Source organism: Hyla sarda, chromosome 13 (assembly GCF_029499605.1).
Source record: "Hyla sarda isolate aHylSar1 chromosome 13, aHylSar1.hap1, whole genome shotgun sequence".
Lineage (NCBI taxonomy): Eukaryota > Metazoa > Chordata > Amphibia > Anura > Hylidae > Hyla > Hyla sarda.
Window position 1 is genome coordinate 46,573,747 of NC_079201.1, and position 13,418 is coordinate 46,587,164.

Here is a 13,418-nt window from a genome sequence, read left to right on the forward strand (position 1 = left end):
GATTTTTGGAACAGTGGACTGTGAAAATGAAAAATGTAATTTTTCATTTGCACAGCCCACTGTTCCAACGATCTGTCAAATGCCAGTGGGGTGTAAATACTCACTGCACCCCTTATTAAATTCCGTGAGGGGTGTCGTTTCCAAAATGGGGTAACATGTGGGGGGTTCCACTGTTCTGGCACCACAAGGGGCTTTGTAAATGCACAAGGCCCCCGACTTCTATTCCAACCAAATTCTCTCTCCATAATCTCAATGTGACTCCTTCTCTTCTGAGCATTGTAGTTCACCAGCAGAGCACTTGACGTCCACACATAGGGTATTTCCATACTCAGAAGAGATGGGGTTACAAATTTTGGGGGGCATTTTCTCCTATTACCCCTTGTAGAAATAAAAATTTTTGGGGAAACCAGCATTTCAGTGAAAATTTTTTTTTTTTTAATTTACACGTCCAACTTTAACGAAAAGTCGTCAAACACCTGTGGGGTGTTAAGGCTCACTGTACCCCTTGTTACGTTCCCTGAGGGGGGTAGTTTCCAAAATAGTATGCCATGTGGGGGGGTTTCTTGCTGTTCTGGCACGATAAGGGGTTCCTAAATGTGACATGCCCCCCAAAAACCATTTCAGAAAAACTCTCCAAAATCCCATTGTCGCTCCTTCCCTTCTGAGCCCTCTACTGCGCCTGCCGAACACTTGACATACACATGAGGTATTTCCTCACTCAAATTTGTGTTACAAATTAAGGAAGATTTTTCTCCTTTTACCCCTTGTAAAAATTCAAAAACTGGGTTTACAAGAACATGCGAGTGTAAAAAATTAAGATTTTGAATTTTCTCCTTCACTTTGCTGCTATTCCTGTGAAACACCTAAAGGGTTAACACACTTACTGAATGTCATTTTGAATACTTTTAGGGGTGTAGTTTTTATAATGGGGTCATTTGTGGGGTATTTCTAATATGAAGGCCCCTCAAATCCACTTCAAAACTGAACTGGTCCCTGAAAAATTCTGATTCTGAAAATTTTGTGAAAAATTGGAAAATTGCTGCTGAACTTTGAAGCCTTTGATGTCTTCCAAAAGTAAAAACATGTCAACTTTATGATGCAAACATAAAGTAGACATATTGTATATGTGAATCAATATAACATTTATTTGGAATGTCCATTTTCCTTATAAGCAGAGAGTTTCAAAGTTAAAAAAAAATGCAACATTGTAAAATTTTTCATCAAATTTGGGAATTTTTCACCAAGAAATGATGCAAGTATCGACAAAATTTTACCACTACCATAAAGTAGAATATGTCACAAAAAAACTTTCTTGGAATCAGAATGAAAAGTAAAAGCATCCCAGAGTTATTAATGCTTGAAGTGACAGTGGTCAGATTTGCAAAAAAGGCTTGCGTCCTTAAGGTGAAAATGAGCTGCGTCCTTAAGGGGTTAAAGGGGTACTCCGGTGAAAAACTTTTTTTTTTTTTTTTTTAAATCAACTGGTGCCAGAAAGATAAGCAGATTTGGCCAGAGTAAAAGGAAATCCCCATAGCAAACATATGCTGTTCTGGACAGTTCCTAAAATGGACAGTAATGTCAGCAGAGAGCACTGTGCTCATGATGTCAGCAGACAGCTCTGTGTTCCAAAAAGAAAATAATTTCCGCTGTAGTATTCAGCAGCTAATAAGTACAGGAAGGATTAAGATATTTTAATAGAAGTCATTTACAAATCTGTTTAACTTTCTGGCACCAGTTGATTAAAAAAAATAGTTTTTCACCGGAGTACCCCTTTAAGTTATTCTTAAGAGACCTCTACCTACAACATATTCTCTTGTATGGTGCCACTTGTACCACAATAGCTGGATCATCCTCAGCTTCCCCAAGTAGTTTGTCCACCTGGTCCACTACATGATGAACCCTGGGAGACAGCAAACCATTCGGTTGAGGTGGTCTTGGTGACCAGGGACGCCATCAGGAAATTTGGGGCCCCATGAAGTCATAGGGGGAGATTTATCAAAACCTGTGCAAAGAAAAATTTGCCCAGTTGCCCATAGCAACCAATCCAATTGCTTCTTTAGTTTTGCAGAGGCCTTGTTAAAAATTAAAGAAGCGAGCGGATTGGTTGCTTTGGGCAACTTGGCAACTTTTCCTCTGCACAGTTTTTGATAAATCTCCCCCATAGTGTCAAAGGTCCCCCTCTTTAAGCGCTGACTTGTGCTCTAGTGGTGGGCCTGCCGGCTGGATTTATATATTCACAAGAGTTGGTCACGTGAGAGCTCAGTAGGCACGAGCGCTCAGCTGAAAATTTAAATCCAGCCATCACGCTCCGCCTTCTGAGTGCAAGTCAGCGCTGAAAGAGGGGGACCTTTGGAGGATCGGGGTTCCGGACTGCAGGTAGGTATAGCAGTACGAGACCCCCTCATCGATCTCCTGTTCACCCGCACTATAACCCAGTGTAGCAAGTTATAGTGCGGGTGAACGGTTGACCATTTTCCTTTTAACATTCCTCCCAAAACTAGTTGTACTGTTCTCCCAGCTGTTGCGGATACCAGTATTCATTATGGTTGCCAATTCTGATCCTGAGACCCTTGCCTCGTCACCCAACTTGACAAATTTGCTTTGTAGAAATGTCTTTACCTTTCTTTTCACTCTTTCGGGGCCCTCTTACTACACTGCTCAGAAAAATAAAGGGGACACTTAAACAACACAATGTAACTCCAAGTCAATCACACTTCTGTGAAATCACACTGTTCCCTCAGGAAGCAACACTGATTGACAATCAATTTCACATGCTTTTGTGCAAATGGAACAGCAACCGGTGGAAATTATAGGCAATTAGCAAGACACCTCTAATAAAGGAGTGGTTCTGCAGGTGGTGGCCAGAGACCACTTCTCAGTGCTTATGCTTGCTGGCTGATGTTTTGGTCACTTTTGAATGCTGGAGATGCTTTCACTCTAGTGGTAGCATGATACAGAGTCTACAACCCACACAAGTGGCTCAAGTAGTGCAGCTCATCCAGAATGGCACATCAATGCGAGCTGTTGCAAGAAGGTTTGCTGTGTCTGTCAGCATAGTGTCCAGAGCATGGAGGCGCTACCAGGAGACAGGTCAGTACAACAGGAGATGTGGAGGAGGCTGAAGGAGGACAACAACCCAGCACCAGGACTCCTCAGTCTGCCTTTGTGCACTGAGGAGCACTGCCAGAGCCCTCCAAAATGATCTCCAGCAGGCCACAAATGTGCATGTGTCCACATTCAGAAACAGACTCCATGAGGTGGGGTCCACAGGTGGAGGTTGTGCTTACAGCCCAACACCGTGCAGGATGTTTTGCATTTGCCAGAGAACACCAAGATTGGCAAATTCGCCACTGGCGCCCTGTGCTCTTTACAGATAAAAGCAGGTTCACACTGAGCACATGTGACAGAGCCTGGAGACGCCGTGGAGAACGTTCTGCTACCTGCAACATCCTCCAGCATGACTGGTTTGGCGGTGGGTCAGTAATTATGTTGGGTGGCTTTTCTTTTGGGGGCCGCACAGCCCTCCATGTGCTTGCCAGAGGTAGCCTAACTGCCATTAGGTACCGAAATGAGATCCTCAGACCCCTTGTGAGACCGTATGCTGGTGCGGATGGCCCTGGGTTCCTCCTAATGCAAGACAATGCTAGACCTCATGTGGCTGGAGTGTGTCAGCAGTGCCTGCAAGAGGAAGGCATTGATGCTATGGACTGGCCCACCCGTTACCCAGACCTGAATCCAATCGCTCCATCCAGCAATGCCACGGTGCACCACAGACTGTCCAGGAGTTGGCGGATGCTTTAGTCCAGGTCTGGAAGTACATCCCTCAGGAGACCACCTCATCAGGAGCATGCCCAGGCATTGTAGGAAGGTCACACGGGCATGTGGAGGCCACACACACTACTGAGCTTCATTTTGACTTGTTTTCAGGACATTATATCAAAGTTGGATCAGCCTGTGGTGTGGTTTTGCACTTTGATTTGGAGTGTGGCTCCAAAAAATGCCCTACAGTACATTTGGAAAATGTATTTTCATAAAACAACAGCCAGTGATTACTTTTTCCTACTGTATGTAGGCTTGTTACAGATTAACAGGTACAAAAAAGTGCACTACTTAGATATAGGTATGTGGTATGCACGTATGAGGGCCAAAAAATGGGCTACAGTAGACTTGGAAAATGTATTTTCAACAAACAACAGCCAGTGATTACTTTTGCCTGGCCTTTTACTGTATGTAGGCTTGTTACAGATTAACAGGTACAAAAAATTGCACTAATTAGATGTAGTTATGTGGTATGCACCTATGAGGGCAAAAAAATGCGCTACAGTACACTTGGAAAACCTATTTTCATAAAACAACAGCTAGTGATTACTTTTCCTTGGCCTTTCACTGAATGTAGGCTTGTTACAGATTAACAGGTACAAGAAAGTGCACTACTCAGATGTTGGTATGTGATAGGCATGTATGAGGGCAAAAAAATGCGTTACAGTACACTTGGAAAATGTATTTTCGTAAAACACCAGCCAGTGATGACTTTTCCCTGGACTTTCCCAGTATCTAGACTTGTTACAGATTTACAGATACAAAATAGTACACTGCTTTGATGTAGGTATGTGGTATGCACCTATGAGGGCAAAAAAATGCGCTACAGTACACTTGGAAAACGTATTTTCAACAAACAACAGCCAGTGATTACTTTTCCCAGGCCTTTCACTGTATGTAGGCTTGTTACAGATTAACAGGTACAAAAAAGTGCACTACTTAGATGTAGGTATGTGGTAGGCACATATGAGAGCAGAAAAATGCACTACAGTCCGCTGAAAAAACATATTTTTGTACAACAGCAACAACATTGCAGCACCACTAACAAAAATGTGTTTTAAACCCAAAATTGCACTCTGTCAAAGAGTATTAAGAACGGAGTGAACTGCTGGTTATTACACCATCTACAGACTAGTATAAGCAGAAGATGATTTCTTGTGGAAAAAATACACAGAATTGCACTCAAAAATCATTCATGCCTCCTCTGCTAAGGTTGATGAAGTTAAGGCAGCTTGTTGAAATGTATGAGGCAACGAAAAGCTATCTGCCCCTCTCTGCTAAAATGCTGAACAAAGTGACTGGGAGGTTAATGGCTGGTGTAAAAATCCTTTTCCGTGAGAACAAGCAAAGCACTGCACTGCTCTCTGTCTACAACGCTGACGTGACTAGCAGTTGGAAGTGGAATGCTGCGCTATGATCAATTCAGCGCGTCTGTGTAACACACAGAGACACGCAGTTCGTCCTGTCCCTCTGCAGTGTATGGCATGAAATGAGCAGCCACAAAATGGCTGCCAGTTATATAGGGCTGTGACATCACAGGGGTGACTGAATGCTGATAGGCTGCATCCTGCATGTGATTCAGGGTCATCCCTCCTACCTCCCTTCCCGCCTTGCCTTCCCGCCTTCCCAGCATCCTGTTACGCCGAGCGCTCCGAGTCCCTGCTCCTCCCCGGAGCGCTCGCGGCGTTCCTCTCTCTGCAGCGCCCCGGTCAGACCCGCTGACCGGGAGCGCTGCACTGACATTGCCAGCGAGGATGCGATTCGCATAGCGGGACGCGCCCGCTCGCGAATCGCATCCCAAGTCACTCACCTGTCCCGGTCCCCGGCTGTCACGTCCTGGCGCGCGCGCGCCAGCTCTCTAAGATTTAAAGAGCCAGTGCACCAGTGATTGGTGCCTGCCCCAATCAGCCTAATTAGCTTCCACCTGCTCCCTGTCCATATTACCTCACTTCCCCTGCACTCCCTTGCCGGATCTTGTTGCCTTGTGCCAGTGAAAGCGTTTAGTGTTGTCCAAAGCCTGTGTTCCAGATCTCCTGCTATCCTCATTGACTACGAACCTTGCCGCCTGCCCCGACCTTCTGCTACGTCTGACCTTGCCTCTGCCTAGTCCTTCTGTCCCACGCCTTCTCAGCAGTCAGCGAGGTTGAGCCGTTGCCGGTGGATACGACCTGGTTGCTACCGCCGCAGCAAGACCATCCCGCTTTGCGGCGGGCTCTGGTGAAAACCAGTAGCAACCCTAGAACCGGTCCACCGACACGGTCCACGCCAATCCCTCGCTGACACAGAGGATCCACCATTTTTGGTGTCCTGGAGCTGGGAATGCTTTAAAATGGAGTTTAATGAAGCAATTCACGCGATAGAATTGTGGCGGTATTCGCATTAGTTAAGAATCAAATATTTCATGAAATTCGTAATGAATTTGAGTTCGTCTGCTTCGATTCGCTCATCTCTAATCATAATTAATTAAGAACAGCAATGACTGTAGCACAGAGAATGATTCTAAGTAAATTTTCTGAAGGTTACAACAGTCACCAATCAGTAGGAAGCGTACGGGTATTTGCTTTGAATGACTTCAGCACATCTGCGTCCCCCACAGGACATCACTAGTCTCTCACACTGTTCTGGTGTTATTTTGGTCCACTATTCTTCCAGTTTCTTCCACAATTCTGTGACTATGGTGGGTTTCTTGGCCATAACTTTGTCACCAAGGATTTTCCAGAGGTTTTCTATTGGATTTAGATCAGGACTGCTTTACCCGTTTTGCTGTGTGACAGGGGGCATTGTCCTGCATGAAAATTGCTGGCTTATTGAGTGATGAACGCAAGGAAAGAACCATGTGCTGTTGAAGGTTCTCATCAGGGCTAAAGTCCTGCAGGAACATGTGGGAACTGAGTCCCTGTACTTTTTCACAGGATTACCATTCCCATAAGCCAGAGTCCTGCAGGACCAGCCCATCAGCGTGAGTCCCCACACTTTTTTTTAATCAGGACTTGACCCCTGGTTCAGATACACACTTGCATTTACTCTGCCATGTAGTTGTATGAGAGGTCCAACTCCTGCTGCAGAAAACATTCCCCAAACCATGACACTTCCTCCTCCACCATTCACTGACTTCTTTACACACTTTGGGTTCAGTCTTTCCCCAGTTTGTCGACAAACATAATGTTTCCCATCAGACCCAAATAAATTAAACTAAAATGAACTCTAGACCACTTCTCCTCCGTCCACACAACACGTTCCTCAGCATAGGAGAGTCTAGCCTTTTGATTTTTTCTGCCAATGAGAGGTTTGGTCACTGCAGAGTGGGCTTTCAGTCCAAATGCTCTTAACCTTCAGAGCGTGACTCGGGGGTTAATTTTCCCTGCCAGGAGCAGTAACCCTGAGTCACGCTCGGGGTAGCATTGCAGAGTTGCCGGGGTAATAAGGCTGCACGATATATCGCAAAAGCAATCAAATCGCGATTTTTGCTTTTTGCGATATAGCGATACGCCCCCCCGAGAAAACATGGAATTATCTGCTCGGGTCGGCTCCCGTGGCAGAGCAGGTAAAGACAAATCTAAATACTAAAAGTCAGTGTTTCCCAACCAGGGTGCCTCCAGTTGTTGCAAAACTACAACTCTCAGCATGGCCGAACAGCCAAAGGTTGTACGGGCATGCTGGGAGTAGTAGTTTCACAACAGCTGGAGGCACTCTGGTAGAAAAACACTGAGCTAAGTGTAAAAGGCCACCGGGAGGAAAATAAAAAAAAACTTCTGCTCACCTACTCCCGATCCCTGCACATGCCGTTCCCCTCCGTGCGGTCCGGGGTGTCCTCTCTTCATTATTTAACTTGTAGGACCTTTCCCTTTTCAGCCAATCACTGGCCGCAGTGGTGTCACGTGTCAAGCCAGTGATTGGCTGAAGGGGAAAGGACTTGTTCGGCAGCACATACACTGGGTTTGAAATCTGCCTGGCAAACCTAGTGTGTGTTGCTGCCGAACAAGAAAAGGGGGGATGAATGTGACTGGGGGGGGGGGCTGAATGTGACAAAGAGGAGGAAGAATGTGACAAAGGGGGGGAGGGGAATGTGATAAGGGGGGGGGGGAATGTGACATGGAGGGAGGAAGAATGTGACAAAGGGGGGAAGGGAATGTGATAAGGGGGGGGGATGTGATAAGAGGGGGAATGTGACATGGAGGGAGGAAGAATGTGACAAAGGGGGGAGGGGAATGTGATAAGGGGGGGATGTGACATGGAGGAAGAATGTGACAAAGGGGGGAATGTGACAGAGGGGGGAATGTGACAGAGGGGGGAATGTGACAAGGGGGTGATGTGACAGTGGGAGGGGAATGTGATAACGGGTGTATGTGATAAGGGGGGGGAATGTGACATGGAGGGAGTAAGAATGTGACAAAGGGGGGGAAGGGAATGTGATAAGGGGGGAATGTGACATGGAGGGAGGAAGAATGTGACAAAGGGGGGAGGGGAATGTGATAAGGGGGGAATGTGACATGGAGGGAGGAAGAATGTGACAAAGGGGGAGGGAAATGTGATAAGGGGGGATGTGACATGGAGGGAGGAAGAATGTGACAAAGGGGGGAGGGGAATGTGATAAGGGGGGAATGTGACATGGAGGGAGGAAGAATGTGACAAAGGGGGAGGGAAATGTGATAAGGGGGGATGTGACATGGAGGGAGGAAGAATGTGACAAAGGGGTGAATGTGACAGAGGGGGGAAGAATGTGACAGGAGGAATGTGATGAGGAAGGGAATGTGAAATGGAGGGAGGAAGAATGTGACAATGGGGGGATGTGACAGAATGTGACATGAAGGGGGGGGGGGGAATGTGACAAGGGGGAAGAATGTGACAAGGGGGGGAGAATGTGACATGGAGGGGGGGGGGGATATGACAAGGGGGGGATGTGAAATGGGCGGTGGGCATAAAATGGGTAGGTACAATACATAACGCCAAATTTCCATGCAAAAAATTGTACCACTTTTGGTACAAATTTCCTGACACAATCATACTGCCAGGGAGGTTAAATGTTGAGATACTGTATGACGAGACAGATCCTTACCCTGTTTAGTGGTGAACTGGTGAGCAATTCCAGGTGCAGTGTTAAAACGATTACCCATGGAAATTCTCCGCATTATCCTGTCCTCTCTTGCATTTGTTTTTTGACGGCGAATAGCCTTCTTGGGGGACTTGAATGAGTTTGTGATGTTGTAAAGATGCTAGAAATCACAGACTTGGAACGACCAATTTCTCTTGCTATGGCTGATAGGGTCACCCCTTTGGCCTTCATCTGGACAATCTGCTGCCAGAGGGTTTCAGTCACTTTGGAACGGCTCACCATTTTTGAACTCAGTGAAAACTGGAAATAAGCACCAGTTGCCAGATTAAAACCAATAACTTGCAGGTATCTGAAAGTGTTCTCTATTTTTGATCAGTGTTGTTTTTCAATTATCTCATTTACATTTTTATCCTGTGCTTTAGAATAAATAACATTCAAGAAATAAGCTTAAAATACTGCTATTTTACTCAGGTTAGGACATATTCACATGGAACTACAATATGACCTTGACATTTAGGAAATTGTGTGTTGTTCTCTAATTTTGATCTTCAGTGTATACCCCGTGTCATTTAGGGGTTAAACAGATACCATAGTAGCCTATGGGTAAAAGATGCCACTGTAAATAGTCAATACAAGGTCCATGTGAGGACCTACAGTGCACAGATAAATAGTGTTTACAGTTCCCGTTTGTTGTTACCTTACATTGCCCAGTTATCAGAGGTAATGTCAAATACCCTGGAAAATAACCATATGCTCACATTCAGTGACCCTGTATACAGTTATGATTTACATATGTATGCTCCTTTTGCTACAGATATACTAATGAATAAAGATAAGCATTGTTGTCATATATAAACTTAAAATGTGTTTTATCAGGTGCTTTTGAGATCAATAGGATACCAGTGGCAGACCAAAATGTACACATGGCAAATATAGATTAAAACACAACATAAATTGACATAGAAATTGAAAGGAAGCTTAAATGAAGGAGACAAAAAGGAAACATTAGCAGGATGGAAAGAAAAGGCAGGTTGCAACGTTCCTGGGACGGGTGAAAAATCCATAACTCCTCATTATGTTTGTGATTAAGCTCTCATTAACACATTTGTTAATTGTCAGGCCTGTACAGATTGCTATTATCCTGCCTGCTGCTGCTGCAGGATTGTGAACATTGATATAGCAGACTATATGCAGACTATGCATTGAAATGTAATGATGAAATTATAAATGCAACACAGGCCCAGTGTATAGTTACTAAGGAGGTGTTAACAAGTAAATATTCAATGTAAGACTGCAAGCAAGTTTAGCTTTCTGGATTCAACATGATAAAACATAGTAAGATGGAATTGTATCTTAGCGTGCTGCAAAGAAACATTAATTTTATCTCACAGCATACCAGCAATGCAGTGGGAGCACATGCTGGCAGTGGCCCTTTCGGTTGTCTAGATAATAGGGTCAGAAGTCCACGGTTGTTGTGGTCAAGTATGTGGCTGTGGTCTGTCCATTAGATCTCCAACACTTCTTGGGCTGGTACAATGAAGATGGTGTGGGTTTGCTCTTGGATAATAATGGTAATAGTCCACCATAGCACCCCCTGCACAAATACTAGTATAAACAAAATATAGAACAAACGTGATGCAAATACCACAAGTGAACACAGCGTGTATCAGAAACCACTGATGAAGCAAATACAATAGTATGCAGTATGCAAGTATGCACTGATAAATGTCAAAATGTCCATCTATATATTTATGCTACCAACTGAACACATAAATCCTAAAAAGAATACGGTAGACTCAATTAAATAATCACAAAAATTCCGGGCCTATTGGTACCGGCTGGAACATCTGGCCAATCACAGCTCTCTTTGGGAAATATGAATAGGTGTATATATACGTCAGTGCAGGGGACCATAGAAGAGCGTCCGGCTGCATCTATATATTATACAGGAGGATCGCAACAGACCCTGGCGATCTTTCAATTAGTACAGGTACTATTGCTCCCATCATGGAACAGTGTGTTCCATGCTGGGAGTAGTAGTATTACCTAAAAAAATAAAAATAAAAAGTGAAAAACACACACATACACTAAATTTTTATTATTGTCGGCTATATTTTTAGTGCCCTGCCCGCCCACATAAATTGATCCCTGTTTAAAAATGTATAGAATTTATATATTTCGTTAAATACTATTTTTTTCATCACTACTGTATCTTTTTTATTATTATTTTTTAATGGTACCCTACAAAATTTTAATAAAAAAAGGTATCTCCATCAGTTTTTTGGATCACTAAAGTCCAAAAAAGAATAAAAAACGCCTGAAAAAACGCCAAAGTTAAAACCCACATGGCATTTTTCTTGGCGTTTTTTCACTCCTATAGACTTTTTTGGGAGGAAAACGCCAAGATTTTCCCGAAAAAACGCCAAAGTCTCGACAAGAGGTTGTTTTTTTAAAAACTGCAAAGGAGCCCAAAAACACCAAAAGGATTTTTTTTTAAAACGCCAAACTGAAAGACGCCAAGTGGATTTGGCATTTTGCAGTTCCCTATTGACTTGCAGCTAAGATCTGGCCGCAGCATTTTTTCACAAGAAAAAAGGCCATGCGGCAGAATGGGCATTTTTATTGACTTTTTTGTAAAAAAATAAAAAAAACAAGTGGAAATAATGATTTTTTTTTTCTATCTTCAGTTCCAGAAACCTCAAGAACATTACCCACCTTTTCGATTTGGCACTGTCCCAAATGGTAGTACTGAGCGTAATATCCGCACCAACTATCCTGACATGCACAGTTACATGGTGAGATACAACCAGCGATCAGTGGAAGATGCACTTGCCAGCTTAAAGTCTGGGTAAGAACTATTTTAGAGATTATAATTTGTTTTGCTGTAGCAAAAATAATATTTTAGTACTTATATTTTACATAGGTACTTAGGTTAGAAAAAGTCATGTCCATCAAGTTCAGCCATGATGCTTTATATCCATATAACCCTAAGCCCTTCAAACCCTACATGACAGGGAGTATGATTTATATATCAGCTGTACAACTTTTGTGATACATGCCTCTATACTGTATATGTGTGGTTGTGGATAGTGTCATTTCTTCTCTCCCCTTTCTGTAATTGTTTGCATTATTGTGTGTAATGCCCAATATTGCCAGTTGTTATCTTGGTTCTTAATTTATTTATTTATTTACAGAAAGTTGGATGCATTTATTTATGATGCAGCAGTGCTGAATTACATGGCAGGCAAGGACGAAGGGTGTAAGCTTGTGACCATTGGGAGTGGGAAAGTCTTTGCAACAACAGGGTATGGTATCGCTCTGCAAAAGAACTCAAGGTGGAAGCGACCGATTGACCTGGCTTTGCTACAGTTTCTTGGAGATGGTAGGTGTCTAATACTATTATGTCAGTTTTAAGTGTCTCTTGCATAATACTGGCATATAAAGTTGAAGAACAAGTAGAAAGTAGAATGAAGTAGAAATTGAAAAATTACACTGATGAAATTTCTTTAATTTAAAGGGGTACTCCAGTGGAAATTTTTTTTTTCAAATCAATTGGTGCCAGAAGGTTAGACAGAATTGCTTCTATTTAAAAATCTTAACCCTTCCAGTACTTTTCAGCTGCTGTATGCTCCATAGGAATTTTTTTTCTTTCTGACCACAATGCACTCTGGTGACACCTCTTTCCATGTCAGGAACTGTCTAGAGCAGGAGGGGTTTGCTATATGGATTTTCTCCTGCTCTGTACAGTTCCAGACATAGACAGGGGTGTCAACAGAGAGTACTGTGGTCAGACTAAAAAGAACTATACAACTTCCTCTGTAGCATACAGCAGCTGATAAGTACTGGAAGGATTAAGATTTTTAATGGAAGAAATTTGTATATCTGTGTAACTTTCTGGCACCAGTTTAACTTATCTGGAAAGTAAATATCCCAATTAAAGTTATCAAGAATCCATATACTAAATGTAAAAGTGCCTTGAGAGCTTCTTTAAAAATGTTGACATCATAAATGACAAGTCAGATACAGTACAGTTTCTAATTTAAAGGGAAAATTTTAGGCAGAACTGATTGGGGGAGATGACGCTTGTAAATGTTGTGTGTGTGTGGGGGCGGGGGGGGGGGGGGGGTGAATGTGACTGAGCCCGGAGGAGTGGGAGTTCACAACGCATTCAGCAGAAGCAACGGCACTCTCCAGTCTCACCTTACTAGGAAAGTAGCTGAAGGGGTAATGTGGGCCATGCTACTGCAACAACCACTGAATTATTGTATCCTGTATACTGGTGCAAACATTTTGTATACCGTTAAACGGTAAAACTTTTCCACATTTTAGGGAGAAAAGCTCCTTCCTGACTCCAAATCTGGCAATAAAAGCAATTCCCTGGATCAACACCCCTTTTGAAAACTCTAGTAACTATAACCTGTATTATTACACTTTAGAAATGTATCTAAGCCCCTTTTGATCTATTTTCATAAGTATACCATGAAACAGTCCTCTGCCAGTGATTCCATAGTCTCACTGCTCTTACAGTAAAGAATGTTAAGAGTAG

At 43.3% G+C, this 13,418-nt stretch overlaps 1 protein-coding gene across 5 annotated transcripts in view; it reads left to right on the forward strand.

Moving 5' to 3' along the window:
- Nucleotides 1-13,418, forward strand: part of GRIN2C (glutamate ionotropic receptor NMDA type subunit 2C) — a 101,742-nt gene that overhangs the window by 35,966 nt on the left and 52,358 nt on the right. For all 5 annotated transcript variants that reach the window (XM_056549610.1, XM_056549614.1, XM_056549611.1 and 2 more), the window contains exons 10-11: nt 11,560-11,720; nt 12,067-12,254. In XM_056549610.1, the coding sequence (XP_056405585.1) occupies nt 11,560-11,720; nt 12,067-12,254 (349 nt within the window). The remainder of the gene's footprint in view (nt 1-11,559; nt 11,721-12,066; nt 12,255-13,418) is intronic.